At 45.4% G+C, this 17,852-nt stretch overlaps 1 protein-coding gene across 4 annotated transcripts in view; it reads right to left on the bottom strand.

Annotated features, from left to right (window-relative positions):
* CACNA2D2 (calcium voltage-gated channel auxiliary subunit alpha2delta 2) overlaps positions 1–10,368 on the bottom strand; it is a 570,874-nt gene extending 560,506 nt beyond the window's left edge. For all 4 annotated transcript variants that reach the window (XM_077821335.1, XM_077821332.1, XM_077821333.1 and 1 more), the window contains exon 1: positions 10,288–10,368. In XM_077821335.1, the coding sequence (XP_077677461.1) occupies positions 10,288–10,368 (81 nt within the window). The remainder of the gene's footprint in view (positions 1–10,287) is intronic.
* Between the last annotated feature and the right edge of the window lie 7,484 nt (positions 10,369–17,852).

The following is a 17,852-nucleotide window of genomic DNA, read 5'->3' as shown; positions in this document are numbered from 1 at the left end:
CAAGGGATCCCATCAGTTGCAACTCTACAGCTGGGTGTTTCCTCACCCAGCTGTGAGGACTGAAGTGGAGGATCAATGCTGTCAGTCTGAGGGTGAAGGTGCTGGGAGGAGGTAAAAGTGGCAGGTGACACTACAGTTTGAGGCACCAGCCTTTCATATTCAGAGACCTGGGTTCACATGCAGTTTAGTTAACAATTGAGAAGAGCTTAGCAGTCTCATCTGTATCACAAGAAATAAAAACACTGCACAATTTGCAGCTGCTCACGAGACCAGGCAGCGCAAATGCAAGACTGTAATGCAGGCCAATATTGAGGTGTATTACCAGAGTTGTGAGAACGTCCCATGACAGGAATTGCAGGAGAGCACCGCAGGTGAGGACAGAGTTGCATTGGCAAGAGGGAGCTTACACAGCACCTGCGGGCACTGTGCCTACCTCAAGTCTGTGATACGAGTTCTTCTGCCTTTTACATTTAAATTTATGAATTACTTATTGTGAACCCAGGGTACTAATAGCACTACAAGTGAAGCATGGTGCAAGTAAGCTCTATGTAATGTACCATAGTGACAAACAGAGATTTGCCGAGGTACCTCAATCAACCCTGACTACCAGCAGACAGCATGGTTCAAGTCCTACTCACACACAGGCCAATGCCCCTCGATCCCGAGCCACAGCCCCTCTGTGATTCTAGTCCTCCCCCACAGCTCTGCCAATGCAACTAATCTTCAGCCCCACCCCCTACGCGGTTCCACCAATGTCCCTCAATCTCAACCCACAGCCTCGCTGCTATTGAAGTCCTGCGCTCCCTCAGACCCAAACACACATGCACACTTCCGCCAATGCACCGCAATCCTGTCTGCAGCACCCGCTGCTATTCCAGTCCTGGGTCCCTTGAGCATAGCACCAAACTCTGTGGTGCTTTTTGTGATGTGAAGACAGACTACAACAGGAAACTGCAAATTCACTGTCACTTTCTGACTAAAGCTGGTAGTTTATGACCACACTAAAAACACAAGAAGAGAGTTAGAATTTTAGGAAAGCGGCAGCACACGTCAGGCTTACATTACCTGTCCTGCAAAAAATGCTGAGAGGGCTGCTGTGACCATGGGGAAATATTCTAAAGTTGTGTTTCTAAACAAAATATACCTTATTTTAAACAGGAAAAAGTGTATTTTAAACTGGTTAATTATATCGAATGAATACTTGAAAAACCCCACACTCCACTACACTGGACAGAGTCAAATTTGTAAGGATTCATGGAGGAGCTGGCTTGGTTGACCAAGACCATGGCTATGGATGGGAGGGAACAAACCACACGAAACCTCCTAGAATCACAGGTTGTCTCACTGAAGTCTCATCTGGGACAAACCAGTACAGAGCCTGATCCTGCACCACTGACGTCAATGAGGGTTTAATCATTAGTATCTCCGGCCACTGGATTAAGCAGGTGAGTCCACATCTAAAGCTCCAACCCTGAAAACACTTAAGCACATATAGTCCCATGCAAGATCAGGGCCTTAGGGGAATGCGGAACCTATATCTCTGAGCTGAAAAGCAAGCACTTTGACATGCCACCCCACTGCACCCCAGGACTCTCTCGCTCTTTTATGACTGCAAAGAAAAAACAATTTACAAAAACAAAGATGCATCTGAAGTGGTGCAAGCTCAAAAAACGTCCATCAGAGAGGTGTGCAAGATGACTATACCTTCAGGCTTCAGAAGAGGAGGAAGCAGGGCATCTGACATTTAGTATGCCAACTCCAGGAAATGACTTAAGAGTTAAAATAAAAAAAAAAAAGTCATTCCTGGGTGGGCAGAATAAAATATTCAGCACCATTATGTTCCCAGAGACCAGCTTTCTGACAATAAAGTTCATGCCTCATATGCCACAACAGTTATGAGGTTTCAGTCCCACATCCTTTCACAGCAACCAAGAAAATATAAATAAATAACCTGACAAAGCTGAGGAGGGAATTTCTATTATTGTTATTTACCGGGTATAGTCAGGCCTGGATTGAAGATCCATTTCTGGAGCAGCACCTTCCCCAGCACTTGCTCTCTCCATAAACCTGTGAGAGATGTCAGCAGGACCCAGAATGTATACTGGCAGGGGGTTCACTGATCTGGACTGAAGCTTCTGCCTGAACTGCAGTTTTCTCCTATACCCCATGAGGAGCCAGGGGCATTAATCACTAAATTTAGATCCACATAATATTTGAGGTCCCATTCAGGGCTCCTGTTGTGCTAGGTACTGTACAGACATTTACAAAGAAAGAGTCCCTGGCTCCATGAGTCTGTAATCTAATTTGGGAAATGCAGACAGAGCTAGAACATATACGCACAGAGCTAAAACCCGCAAGCACGTTCACGGTTAGATCCTGATCCCCTGCAATGAAAAGCAAGACACAAAGTCTGGGGGAGAGGGGAACAATCAGCAGGTGCGCTAGTTGTATTCAGATATAAATGTGCATAAAATGCATACGCCACAGTCCCTTAACTTACCCATTCCAGGTTCTGCAAGTGCCATGGTAAGAGGTGTGTATTGAGGAAAGAGAGGGAGAAGGATAATGGAGCGAATAATCTGCAAACACCTAGCAGATAAGGTGATAAACAACAGCGAGCATGGATTTGTCAAGAACAAATTGTGTCAAATAAACCGAATAGCTTTCTGTGACAGGGTAACAAGCCTTGTGGATGGAGGAGAAGCAGCAGATGTGGTATATCTTGACTTTAGTAAGGCTTTTGATACTGTCTCGCATGACCATCTCATAAACAAACTAGGGAAATACAACTGAGATGGAGCTATTATAAAGTGGGTGCATAACTGGTTGAAAAACCATTCCCAGAGAGTAGTTACCTGTGGTTCACAGTCAAACTGGAAGGGCATATCAAGTGGGGTCCCGCAGGGATCAGTTCTGGGCCCAATTCTGTTCAATATCTTCATCAGTGATTTAGATAATGAGATAGAGAGAATACATTTATAAAGCCTGCGGACAATACCAAGCTGGGAGGGGATGCAAGTGCTTTGGAAGATAGAACTAAAATTCAGAACGAACTGGACAAACTGGAGAAATGATCTGAACAAAATAGGATGAAATTCAATTAGGACAAAATGCAAAGTACTCCACTTAGAAAGGAACAATCAGCTGCACACATACAAAATGGGAAATGACTGCCTAGAAAGGAGTTTTGTGTAAAGGGATCTGGGGGTCATAGCATGCTAAATATGATGTGTAACGCTGTTGCAAAACAACAAACAAAACAAACAAAAAAATGGGATGTATTAGCAGGAGTGTTGTAAACAAGTCAAGTAGTAATTCTTCTGCTCTATTCCGCGCGGATACAGCCTCAACTGGAGTATTGTGTCCAGTTCTGGGCACAATATTTTAGGAAATATGTTGACAAATTGGGGAAAGCCCAGAGGAGAACAAAAATAATGAAAGGTCTAGAAAACATGACTTCTGAGGATAGACTGAAAAAATTGGGCTTGTGTACTCTGGAGAAGAGAAGACAGAGGGGACATAATAGCTTTCAATACATAAAAGCTTGTTACAAGGAAGAGGGAGAAAAATTGTTCAGGACAGGACAAGAAGCAATGGGCTTTAATTGCAGCAAGGGAGGTTTAGGTTGGACATTAGGAAAAACTTCCTGTCAGGGTGGTTAAGCACTGAAATAAATTGCCCAGGGAAGTTGTAGAACCTCTGCCATTGGAGGTTTTTAAGAGCAGGTTAGACAAACACCTGTTTGGTACAGCCCATTGTACAGCTACAACAATCTGATCTAAATCTGGGTCCTGACTCAGAAATAGCCCCAATACCTCCAACCCCATGTTTTATCTCTTTCTGCTTTTGATTTACAGATTTCCCACACTCAGAAGACAGCATAACTCATCTCTAATACTGAAAGCAGTACTCATTCTATCGTTCTTCCCCCTACCTGTCTCACAAGGAATGACATCTGCCTCATAATCCTTTTTTAGAAGCCCCATTTCCATTTAGATGCAAGCTTCAGTTCCCATAGCTTCTCACAAAATTTTATTCCATTCTCCCCTCCACTCATGGTGATTCAGCTGGTGCTCTTGTTGTCTGAGGGTATGTCTACACTATGAAATTAGGTCAATTTTACAGATGTCAATTTTTACAAATCGATTTTATACAGTCAATTGAGTATGTCCACACTAAGCGCATTAAGCCGGTGGAGTGCGTCCTCACTACCGTGGCTAGCATCGACTTACAGAGCGGTGCACTGTGGGTAGCTATCCCACAGTTCCTGCAGTCTCCACCACCCTGGGTTAAGCTCCCAGTGCCTGATGGGGCAAAAACATTGTCACGGGCGGTTTTGTGTACATGTTGTCAGTTGCCCCTCCTTCTGCGAAAGCAACGGCAGACAACCATTCCATGCCTTTTTTCCGTGCAGACGCCATACCACGGCAAGCATGGAGCCCGCTCAGCTCACCATCACCACTGCTGTTGTGTCCTGGGTGCTGCCGTCAGCAGACGGTGCAGTACGACTGCTAACCATCATCATCCACCGCTTCCACTGCAACTCTGCTCTCCTGATCTTGTAAATGAGCTCAGTCTCAATAGCAAATTTCTCCATGGTGTTGTCATCCACCGCTTCTGCTGCAATCCGGCTCTCCTGGTGCCATGAATCCACCTCGCAGGTCCTCTCGTCGTTCTGTATCAGTATCTATTCTCGTGGCATCCATCATCATTCACCGCTTCCGCTGCAACTCTGCTCTCCTGCAGATGCCATACCACAGCAAGCATGGAGCTCGCTCAGCTCACCGCTGCTGTTGTGAACATTGTAAACACCTCGTGCATTATCCTGGAGTATAGGCAGGACCGGGCTAAGAGACACCAGCATGAGAAGGATTTTGAAGAGGACATGGACACAGATGTTCCTGAAAGCACGGGCTGTGGCAATTGGGACATCATGGTGGCAGTGGGGCTGGTTGATACAGTGGAACACCGATTCCGGCAAACAAGCACAGACTGGTGGGACCGCATAGTGTTGCGGGTATGGGATGATTCACAGTGGCTGCAAAACTTTTCCATGCGTAAGGCCACTTTCCTGGAACTCAGTGAGTTGCTTTCCCCCATCCTGAAGCGCAGGAATACTAAGATGAGAGCTGCCCTGACAGTTGAGAAGCGAGTGGCGATAGCTCTGCGGAAGCTTGCTTGTCGGGAATCAATTTGGAGTGGGCAAATCTACTGTGGGTGCTGCTGTGATCCAAGTAGCCAATGCAATCACTGATGTTCTGTTATCAAGGGTAGTGACTCTGGGAAATGTGCAGGTCATAGTGGATGGCTCTGCTGCAGTGGGTCTCCCTAACTGTGGTGGGGCAATAGATGGAACGCATATCCCTATCTTGGCACCGGACCACCTTGCCCACCAATACATAAACCGTAAGGGGTACTTCTCAATGGTGCTGCAAGCACTGGTGGATCACAAGGGATGTTTCACTGACATCAACATGGGATGGCCGGGAAAGGTGCATGATGCTCGCATCTTTAGGAACTCCGGGCTGTTCCAGCAGCTGCAAGAAGAGACTTACTTCCCAGACCACAAAATTACCATTGGGGATGTTGAAATGCCAATAGTTATCCTTGGAGACCCAGCCTACCCCTTAATGCCATGGCTCATGAAGCCGTACACAGGCAGCCTGGACAGTAGTAAGGAGCAGTTTAACTATAGGCTGAGCAAGTGCAGAACGGTGGTAAAATGTGACTTTGGACATTTAAAAGCTCGCTGGCGCTGTTTGCTGACTAGGTCAGACCTCAGCGCAACCAACATTCCCCATTGTTATTGCTTCTTGCTGTGTGCTCCACAATGTCTGTGAGAGTAAGGGGGAAGATGTTTATGGCTGGGTGGGAGGTTGAGGCAAATTGCCTGGTGTCTGATTTTGAGCAGCCAGACACCAGGGTGATTAGAAGCACACAGCAAAGCACGCTGCGCATCAGAGAGTCTTTGAAAACCAGTTTCATGACTGGCCAGGCTTCGGTGTGACAGTTGTGTGTATTTGTCCTTGATGCAAACCCTTCCCCTTTGTTGATTTTAATTCCCTGTAAGCCAACCACCCTGCCCCCTTCTAAATAAAGTAACTATTGTTTTGAAACCATGCATTCTTTCTTTATTATTTTTTTTTTTAAAAAGGGAGATAACTGACAAGGTAGCCCCGGTGGGGTAGGGCGAGGGGGGAGGAGGGAAGGACAAGGCCAAATTGATTTGTAGCGTGGCTATAATAAGCAAACTGTTTGAATGACAGCCTTATGTTGCTTGGGCCATCCTCTAGAGTGGAGTGGCTCGGTGCCCGGAGCCTTCCCCCCACCGCGTTCTTGGGCATCTGGGTGAGGAGAATATGGAACTTGGGGAGGAGGTCAGGTGGTTTACAATGGATGCAGTGGGGGTCTGTGCTCTTGTTGGCTTTCCTGCAGCTGCACCAGATGCTTCATCATGTCTATTTGCTCCCCCATTAGCCTTAGCATCGCCTCCTGCCTCTGCTCTTCACGCTCACTTAATGCTTTCCTAGCCTTTAGCACTGAATGCCTCCATGCATTCAGCTGTGCCCTATCAGTGCAGGAGGACTGCATGAGCTCAGAAAACATGTCATCGCGAGTGCATTTTTTTCGCCTTCTAATCTGCGATAGCCTCAGGGACGGAGATGATAGGGGGAGCCTAGAAACATTTGCACCTGGGGGGGGATAAAAAGGGAGAGTAAAATTTAAGATGATACATTTCTGAGAACAAAAGGGAGACTCTTTCACAGTGAATCAAGCAATTCACAGTAGACAGCACATGTGCTTTAGGTACAAGGTCGCATTTTGTCTTTTATATTGAGCACCTGCCGGTATGGTGACACATCACACAGGGCTAGGCAACAGAATTCAGTTTCCATGCAGCCTTGGTAAGGCAAAGGGTAAGCAGGGTTGGCTTCTTACGCGTAACATGTGGGAATGGTTTCAAACTGCAGCACCATCCTTTCCCATAACAAGCAATGGGTTGGGTTTCACATTTAAAAAGGAGGAGCTGCGGTTTTTGGGTGGATATGCAGCACACACCTCCCCCTATCCCACCCCGTGGCTATTCTCCAGGATGATCCCTTTTAGCCAAGCACGAACAGCCCAGCATGAATGGGGTCCTTTTACTGTTCCCTATTTCAACCAGGTGACCATGAATGATATCTCTCTCCTGAGGATAACACAGAAAGATATACACCGAATGTGGCTTGAATGCGACCAAAACCCAGGACCATTCACTGCTATGCTTTGTGCTGCAATGATTCCATAATACTTTCAGAGTACCTCCAGGAGAGCTTCATGGAGATATCCCTGGAGGATTCCTGCTCCATCCCCAGACATGTGAACAGATTTTTCCAGTAGCTGTATTGGCTGCGAATGCAACTCAATTCTTCAGGGCAAATCAAACATTAAACACTGTTGCTTTTAAACCCTGTACTGTAGTTACATATGTGCACTCACCAGAGTTGCCTTGTCCAGCTTCAAGGTCGGGGATCCCACCTTCAGAGGGTATTGGCTCCAGAGTCATGAAAAGGTCCTGGCTGCCGGGGAGAACGGATTCACCGTCTGCCTGCTGCGCATTCTCCTCCTCATCATCCACAAAATCTTCCTCCGTTATGTGAGACTCCCCACCCTTGCAGGTGTCCACAGACAGCGGTGGGGTAATGGTAGGGTCCCCTCCTAGAATGGCATGCAGCTGATCATAGAAGCGGCATGTATGGGGCTCTGACCCTGAGTGACCGTTTGCCTCCTTTGTCTTTTGGTAGGCTTGCCTCAGCTCTTTAACTTTCATGCAGCACTGCTGTGTGTCCCTGTTGTAGCCTCTCTCCAACATGCCCTGGGAGATTTTGGCAAATATATTTGCAATTCTTCTTTTTGATCGGAGTTCTGCCTGTACAGATGCTTCTCCCCATAAAGCAATTAGATCCAGTGTCTCCCTTTTGGTCCATGCTGGAGGGCGTTTGCTATTCTGGGGGAACTGCATGGTCACTTGTGCTGCTGAGTTCGCCACGCTGACCAAACAGGAAATGAAATTCAAAAGTTCCCGCGGCTTTTTCTGTGTACCCGGCTAGTGCATCGGAGTTCAAAGTGCTGTCCAGAGCAGTCACAACGGAGCACTCTGGGATAGCTCCCGGAGGCCAATACCGTCGATTTACGTCCGCACTACCCCAAATTTGACTCAGCAAGGTCGATTTTAGCGCTACTCCCCTCGCCAGGGAGGAGTACAGAAGTCGATTGTAAGAGCCCTTTAAGTCGACGGAATGGGGTTGGTTGTGCGGACGCATTCATTTTAAAAACTGACCTAACATGGCTAAATTCGACCTAACCCCGTAGTATAGACCAGGCCTGAGTCAGTCCCAAACCAAAGTGCCTTTGTCATGTTTAGAGTGGTGTTTTGCTGGAGGTGGTGTCTTTCAGATGAGATACAAACCCAAGGGTCTGTCCAGATGGCACTTTTTGCAACAGAGGGAGCATTAGTCAGTCCCTAACTTTAAACAATGATGTGCTCCTGTTCCCTAAATATCCCCAAATGGATACAGTACTCCCTTTTCACTTCTTGTCCTAAACTGCTCTGTGCTGTTAAACAGCCGCCACACTGCATCCCAGACTGACTGGTGGACAACAGTGCTGTATGTGTGTACAGTCTGTAAAGCTCTTTGGGATGAAAGGCAGCTAGGTTTGAATTCAATGAAGCTCTGCTGATTTGCACCAGCTGGGGATCTGCCCTCTAAAGTAAGTGTCATTCATTTAAATTCTGCTTATGAAATCAACCCTCAAGCACCATACCAGGTCCCCCATTTGTTGATCCATAGATAACCTTGGCTATTCTTTTACGATTACAACAAGACATTCAGTCGGGTGATGTTAAAAGTTGTCAGTAGCCCACCGCTTGCTTGTACAGTCACCAGATACAGGAACAATGTACAAATTGCTCTTTCTACTTCACTAGATACCAAAGTTATTAGTCCTGTGGACTTTAAACCTGTCTGATTTCAACTGATCCTGTGCTATTCAATTACAGCTTGGGGAACCCTATGCCACAAGAATAATTAAACCGAAGGAAGTGATTACCCTTACCTGCAATTTACTGACTGGTCAATGGGAAACAAGGGCTGATAAAGTAGAAAGCAACTTAATGTTTGTATTAGACAGAAGACTATTTCATTTTGGATTCCGATGCACCTATTTAACATGCATGGGAGCGAAAAGCAAAAGGAGACTAAAATTATATGAATGTGTGGTCACAGATGTGGAACTAAGTAGTGGTCCTTCCCAGGTGTTCTTCTGAAGAGCATGTTGTCCATTGTGTCTCCACACACATGCAATCAACCATATAGATGTCTAACCCTATATAGGATGTGCTGGGAGCTCAACACCAAGAGCCCAGTTCTGATCCAAGAGCTTGTCTATATGCAAAGCTGTCCCAATTTAACTAACAGCATGATTTTAAAACCTGATGTCTTTAGGATCCTTAGACTTCCAGTGTTTCAATATTTATTTCAGATTATTCCATTTAAAATAACTAATAAAGTGATGTTGGAAGTGTTGGGAAAAGGAGGGAGAGAAGGCACTGGAGGCTGAAGTCGTCCCCCCCGCCCCACCCATGCTGTACCGGCACTGTGGAAATAGGGCAGGCTTCCCTTTCACTACCCCAGCTCGGACTTGGAGGGATCACTTCCAGGAATGAGGAGGGAGTTCTGCTGCTACAGACCATTCAGTCCCTGGCTTCTCAGCTTAGCTGGACAACGAGAAACAGAGGGGTGAGGAAACAGGGGCCTCTACAATGGTATTTTATTTGTAAACACCTGTGTGCGGAGAAGCAGATTGTTATTTGCCAACTAAAAATCACCATGTTTCATTATGGTATTTAGGTGCAAACCAACCACTCAGATTATTCTCTGAATGCAGCCTGTTTTAAGAGTGACAATTTCAACTTACAAGGCAAATAAGAGCACTGTCTCTCCTTGGCAGCACAAACAGCTGGATTTAGTGTGTGTATGCTGTGCAGTACAGGGAAAGAACACAACGAGGTGCTGAGATAACAGTCGTGTGCAACCATATAGAAACCCACGTAGATGGATACAAAACACACATGCACACTTGATAAATGCATCAAATTGACTATCAACCAGAGGCACAGGCAGCTGTAACCCTGCGCGCAGAAAGACGGTGACTTATTACAAGTGTTCACGCAGGCAGCTTCTCTAGAATAGGAGAGCTGCTCAGTGCCACAAGGAAGGAAACAGAGGGCAAGAGAGAAAGGCTTACCCCTCTGAGCTGCTGGACACCACCAAATAGTCTCATCACTCCATCAATCTCCTGCTCCAGCCTCCTGGCCCAGTACTGCATCCTGCAAGAGGGGGAGGGAGGGAGGGAGGGAGAGAGAGAGTCAGAGCCCTGACACTTAGTAGATCAGCAGGATAACTGAAGGGGGAGGGACGAAATCGGTGCCCACAGCTAAGTTTACTGCACTCTGTTTCTGCAGTGCCAGATGTGGGCAGAATACCAAGAACATCTGCCCTTAGAGCTAAGGCTGGAGCTTCAGGACTTTTAAGTTTACACACAGAGGAAAGGGGAAGGGGTAGGTAGGCAGGCAAAACAGAAATTGCGAAGTGCCTCTTTTTGCCCTTTTACTAAGCACGAGAGACAGATAATCGTGCAATCCCAAAGGGACTATTCAAGGCCTGGGTGGTTCAGTGCTTGGCTTTTGCTATGGAGAACAGCTTATCACTCCTGCAGCGCTGTTTGGCAAGAGCACCCACAGAACCAGTTCAGGATCAGCAATGTCCTCCAGCCGGGGACTATGTCCTGCCCCAGCTAGGGAATGGACAAGAGGCTATAACAGGGCTTTCCCAACGTTAAATTTATAAGACTGCAAGGCCACAAGACAGCATTTGACACACTTGGGAGCCTAATATTGGATCAGGAGAATCCCAGGGCTCAACTAATAAGCAGCCCCAATATTTCTCACTCCCATAAGAAGTGGTGCTGCCAGGTCTGAGGAGATGTTATGGGCAAAGCTGCCTCTTGGGTTACTTGACCAGAATGGGATGGGAAGCTGCAGCATGGACTACACAGTGTCACTCCTATGTACAGATCACTTTACGGCAAGAGTTCCCACTGCTGTCAAGCCTGCATCTGCCCACAGCACACTCCATACGCCCTCCTCCACTTCAAAAAAAAAAAAAATGTATTTTTAGTTGTAACAACAAAAAACCCTCCTCAAATCCACATCTTTTAATCCTCTTCCGCTTTTAACGAGCTTCCCTGACTTCTTCAATTCCTGGCCATGTAAATGTTAAATCTCCCACCTGGCCTGGAAAAGTGCTGCTGGCTTGTCTACATCCCAATTATTATTATTTTCAGTGCTATTCCCATGGCACCTTTTATCTCTAAGTGCTGCATCGGAAAAAGGAGCCAAAGACGAGTAGATGAAACTGAGGCCAGTTGTGGAAAGCAGGAAGCCAGCCTCACAGCAAGTAGGATCATGCAGTGGAGAGGGCAGAAAGCAATAGAGCTATCGGCCTTGGCTCATTTTAAATCCAGGAAAATTCCCCCAGATCAGGGCTTTATGCATACACGCTACAGCCCTGCTGCCACTGAACGAAACTAGCTTCTCCGCAAGGACAAGAGATGGGGAAACCCAGCTTATGAGAGGATTGTAGTACTGTATTTTACAGTCTAATGATGGTCAGCCTTGGGCCAGTATGTATTTCCATTAGGCACAAATTCCACTGAGGGAACCCCCCCCAACACACACAGCTTCTCTTTTAGAGCAGAAGCACCACTTGTAAACACCTGGAGTGGAGGCACCTAAGGAGGACAGGAATCTGGTCCGGCAGATACCCATATTACTCACACAGGTGGCGCTCTTGCCAATTGTTAACGTTACACAGGAGGCTGCCAACAGAAGGCTGGTATAACTGCGCAATCCAAGCTTACAGAATTAATCATGCTGAAAACCCCATCTATGATTAAACTGGTCTAATGTTCTAAAGCAGGTGCCGCTGTGATTTTTGCCCTCAGGAGCTTGGTAGGAGGAGGAGAAGGCAGGCAGGGGAGCAGATGGGCAAGAAAGCAGCAGACACATTTTCTCTGAGAAGCAGAGAGCAGACAGCAAAGCCACCTGGACAGCTGTTTTAAAGGTGGAGGGTCACAAGTTCTAGAAGCCCTCCAAGGAGTTTACACAGCTGGCATCTTTCACTGAATTCCAGCTGCCTACAGTATCTGTCCATCCTGTCTCTCTCTAGGAACACTGGATTTGCCATATCAGATGAAACCTATAGCCCATCTAGTTCAGTATCCATTAATCCTTAATAAAAAAAGTCTCCAAGTGCCATCAAGGCACAAGATTTCAGACAGTTCTAACTATATGGAAAGTTTGACGCATCTACATTATTCTGTTAAAATCATTCAAGACATACACGCACACAAAACTGACACGGGGTGCTCATTTTCTTAATTTTTAAATTAATTTTAACTCAGATTAACTAACCAAGTTACTTATATCCACAGAAAATTCATTCTGTGCCCAAACAATAAGTGCTGTCATTTTGGGGAGGACATACGTAAGAGCAAAAAGGTTGGAATTTTGTTTTAAGTGGAAAACTCAACTGAGCCTTACCTCTGGAGCCACAACCGGCATCTCCATACCCAAGTATCTCTGGCCTAGCCTGCACCAGTGGTTGTCAAGTGGGACGTGTATCCCCCCAGGGGGGGTGGGGGGGAGGGGGGTACAGCAACTCATCTAGATGTTTGCCTAGTTTTTCAACAGGCTACATAAAAAGCACTAGCAAAGTCTGTAAAAACTAAAATTTCATACAGACAAAGACTTGTTTATACTGTTTCTTAACCTGGGAGGTCACGATTTATTTTTATAATTATATGGTAAAAATGAAAAAAAGTCAGCAATTTTTCAGTAATACTATACTGTGACAGTTATATATTTGTGCCTGATTTTGTAAGCAAGTAGTTTTTAAGTGAAGTGAAACATGGGGGTATGCAAGACAAATCAGAGTCCTGAAAGGGGTACATTAGTCTGGGAAGGTTGAGAACCACTGGGCTTACACTACAGAAGGTTTGCCAGTATAGTTATAGCAACAAACTCTCCTAGCGTGGATGCAGCTTACTAGGAAGGGCGAGGGGGAAGAGTGTTTACGTCAGTTCTCTGAACAAAACAGGCTACACCAGCAAAATGACTTTTTTGCCAGTATAACTGAATATACTAGGGCTTCTGTCAGTATTGAATGGTCAGAGAAAAATAATCACAGTCCTACCTGACATTGCTACACCAGCAAAAGTTTGCAGTGTAGACCTGGTTTATATCTATGGATTTCTAAATGCAGTCATCACTATAACATTTGGGACCAGCAATTCTGGTGACCAGGAATGTCCAAGGCCAGGCACATCCTAGAATTTGGCATCACCTCTTCACCCACCACTTGCCATGTTCTGGTTAAGAAGGTACCATTTAAAAATATATTACTATTCTTCTATCTCAGCTGATCTCCTGTTTCTGTGATTGTCCCACTTGAAATTTTACAAAAAGGGATTAGAGCAAGGATGAAAAGGGCAAAGAAACCGATATGTCATTATGCACAGAGATTTTACTTTGAAGCAACTCTGGTATGGAAGCTGTAAGCAATAAGACATGACTGTCATTGCATCTTTAGGCCATTATTGCATGCCTCACGTGGTGTTACGGGGCTCGAGGAGCAATAATTCCTCAAAATGCTCAGCCCGGAGCGTCTTACCACTCTTGTGAAATGGCATTTATAAATAAAATATAAAGCAAACAGCAAGGCCGTTGCACTTACTGGGATACTGTTGACACAGATGCATTACCAGTCACAAGGCCCCATTTGCGACCTACGCGCTAAAGCCTTTTCCTAAATTTAATTCCAGCTGCATAAGCCTGAAGTAGCCTTCTCTTGTGAATTAATATGGGAGAGGAGGATGTCCCAAAGACAGGAGTTTTGGGTCACTACTGAGCAAGCAGCTAGATAGGCAGTTCTAGTGAGGCTATAGTGAGGCTGCTCATCGTCCCACCCTCTGCCCCCTTTAAAGACTATCTTGCGCAGCTTACCTCAGTCCCCGCTAAAAGCAAACCCTTGACCATGTGTGGCCGCAATGTGTAAATTCAAGTTCCCTTGACACTCAAAAAAAGAAAAAGGTCATTTTGTGTATTTGGTGGTTCCCCTCCCCTTCCATCTGCACAATTTATAACCTGCTGTACAATTTGTAACAAAGAATATCAAGAAATCTTTTAAAAAAGAGCAACTAAGTCCTTTGTCATGTTCTCCTCAAAGGAAGCTTTAAAAATGTTAATTGATTTAATAATCTGCATAATTTGATTTTTTGTTTAGAGAGGAGATAAAACATTTAAAAAAAAAAAAAAAGGAAAAAACCCTGCACTTCAAAAATATTTACTAGCACACGCAGCCCGTGCTGCAGTCCAACCTGCGCCAGATGGGAGCCAGAGAAGTTTGCAGCTGCACATAGATTCCTGCAGAAAGGGGGTGGATCTCTTTTCTGACTGCTCTCCTATTCTGGACATACCTGGTTTGGGTCCAGGGCAAGTTCCCCGTTTTACACAAGCCAGTCCCCCTTCTCAAGGTCCCATACCTCCACGGAAGACTTTGGTTAATACGTCTGAGCTGCTGTCACCACCACCATTCCTGGGGGTGTTCGTTGGAAAGGGAATGAGAATTCCCATGGAGTCAAGGAACACCCCTTCCTTGGCCCAAGGGCCCCCCCCTCAATTTCTGCATGCAACAGACTGCATTCTTTAGCACTGGTCTTTTCTGCACAGCAGCCCTCAGTCACAAGCAAGCCAGGTCAATTCCATTTGTTAGTGGTCTCAAGAATGCCAAAGGACAAGGGGGAAAACAACTTGCTGAGAGGATATGCTCCCCTAGGACTCAATGGATTATACAGAAAGCGTTCTGTACAAGCGTACACACTTAATGCTGTGTGTTCAGCCAAGAATGCTTCACTCTGATTCCTGTGTTTTGGTTCAATGCCCAAATATCACTATTTAATAAGGTTATTAATTATAGTGTCGTCTAATTTTTGCTGTGCAGGAACTTTCCCTTTTAATTGTCTTATTCTTCAAAATGCTTAATTCTCTAACTACCTTCACATACGTGTGCATTCTTCATTTCTTATATATCTGAAAGGGGAAGCCCTATAAGCCAATATTTACCAGCCCAAAAAAAAAAAAAAAAAAAAAAACCACACGACCCAACCTGTGTTGTTGTTGAACAGGACTTCTGGAGAGTACTGGCTTGTAACAGAACAGCCACAGAAATTGCTGGCCACTCTGCCAGTCATTTTCAAACCTGCTACACGGTCATTTTCATGACTCCCTGTTAATTTCATGTACATGTACGTGTTTATCAGGAATAAGGGCGAGAAAATACCTAGACAATTCACTCACACACACACACACACACACACACCCCCTCAAGATGTTACTCACCCATTATCACCCCACAATAAAGCAACTTGGAGGGGATGAAGGAGAGAGAAATTCCAGAAATCCAATGGAAGAAAGATCTATTAAGAAGATAGAATGGTTGGATAGATAGAACCCTGGACTGGGATTCCCAGGTCTTCTACTGACATGCTGTGTCACCTCGGCCATGTCACTTCCCCTCTCTGTGCCTTTGTTTTCCCCTCCCACTCAGTCTTGTCAGCTCACTGCAGCAGACAGTCTCTTAATGCATGTTTGTACAGTACCTAGCACAGAGGGGCCTTGACCTCAGTTGGGTCCTCCAGACCTCGGTGTAATAATTAATAAATAAGTAAATAAAAATCAGAGGGATAATCTGGGGAGGTGACTTTATTGGCCTGCAACCTAGACCAGGACAAATGATGTGAACAAAATGCCGCAAATACTAGATTACATTTTGTAATAAGAAAAGGAGTACTTGTGGCACCTTAGAGACTAACCAATTTATTTGAGCATAAGGATAACTCAACTGCTAGATGAAAATAAATTTAAAAAGGTTTGCAAAAATCATGCTGTCAGGGTTCCCTCCCCACTCTGAGTACAGACGTGGGGACCCGCATGAACAACCCCCTAAGCTTATTTCTACCAGCTTCGGTTAAAAATTCCCCAAGGCTAAAACCCCTTTTGTCCTTGGACGGTATGCTGCCACCACCAAATAATTAAACAAACATTCAGGGAGGGCCACTAGGAGCCCTATCTCCCCCAAAATATCCCCCCCCCAAGCCCTTACACCCCCTTTCCTGGGGAGGCCTGAGAATAATATCCTAACCAATTGGTTACAAAGTGAGCACAGATCAACCGCCGCCGCCGCCCCCCGCCCCCGGCTCTTAGGATACTGAAAATCAATCAGGTTCTTAAGAAAATAATTTTATTTAAAGAAAAAGGTAAAAGAATCACCTCTGTAAAACCAGGATGGAAGATAACTTTACAGGGTAACAAAAGATTCACAAACACAGACGAACTCCCTCTAGGCTTAGTTCAAAGTTACAAAAAACAGGAATAAACCTCCCTTTAGCAAACAGAAAATTCACAAGCTAAAACAAAAGAATCTAACAAGCCTTGCCTGGCTTTACTTACTATTTTTGTAATATTAGCGACTGGTTCAGGATTGGTTGGAGGAGATGGATTTCAGCCTGGCCCCTCTCAGTCCCAGGAGAGAGAACACCCAACAAAAAGCACAAACAAAGCCTCCCCCTCCCCAGGTTTGAAAGTATCTTCTTTCCCCATTGGTCCTTTTGGTCAGGTGCCAACCAGGTTATTTGAACTTCTTAACCCCTTACAGGTAAGGAGGAATTCTAGGCTACCCTTAGCTGTATGATTATGACACATGCTGTTTGTAGATGTCTGGCCAATAGAAAGAGGGTAAGTTAATTGGTCAAATGTAGTAAATACCATACTTAATGGTACTGCGAAGGGTCCCCGCAAGATTGATGTATCCCTTTATCAACTCACACACACTCCCACTGCCCTGGTAATAAAAACCAAACAGTAAAGCACACCACAAGAAATCTCTTTTGCAGACAGTGAGGCAGAGGGGAGGGAAACTGCAGCATGGGACTCCCCAAACCAGTCACTGTCCATCTCAGAGTGGGTTTCTTCATTACGTGACCATTCGGAAAAATGCAGCCATCACATGAAGGGCACTGGAATTTTAGCAACATTATTTTGGAACTCTTCCACCTGAGGATCCCAAAGTCCTTTTCAACCATGAAAGAACTAAGCCTCACAGACTCTCAGAGCCTGAGTCTGATGCTGTAGCAACACTGGGTTACAGCTGTTTAAGTGAGAGCAGAATCATTCTGTGGCCTGCGTTGTGCAGGTGGTCAGACTAGATGATCATAATGGTCCCTTCTGACCTTAGTATCTATGAATCTATGCAGGTGAGGTGCAAGGCAGTCATCCTCAGCCAAGGTACAGAGAAGTTAAGCCAATGCCAAAACAGCAAGCCCAGCTGCCTAACTGCTAGATAAAGCTTCTTCCTCTCCCCCCCTTTCCAAAATCCTTGATCATACCTACACTAGTGTAAATCAGGAGTAACTGTACAGAAGTTGGAGTTACACCAGGTTTCTAATGTTTTAGAGTGAAACTGGAACCACGCCCTTGAACTCTTAAAGCCTCTAACAGAACTGAAGAGCTGCAAGATACTGCTTTAATAAATAAGTGAATAGGTGTCAGTTTTATAAAGCCTATTTATTGCCTGAAGGAAGTTCACCCAACAAATTCCCATCAAGCCCTCGTGACTGACAACGTCCACACATCACCATGCAATCAGCTAGGTGCACAATGGTTTACGTTAATACCTCCCTCTGTGCCGCCACTA

Source organism: Eretmochelys imbricata, chromosome 7 (genome assembly GCF_965152235.1).
Source record: "Eretmochelys imbricata isolate rEreImb1 chromosome 7, rEreImb1.hap1, whole genome shotgun sequence".
Lineage (NCBI taxonomy): Eukaryota > Metazoa > Chordata > Testudines > Cheloniidae > Eretmochelys > Eretmochelys imbricata.
The sequence above is the reverse complement of the archived record's forward strand: the minus strand, read 5'-3'. Positions and strand labels throughout refer to the sequence as shown.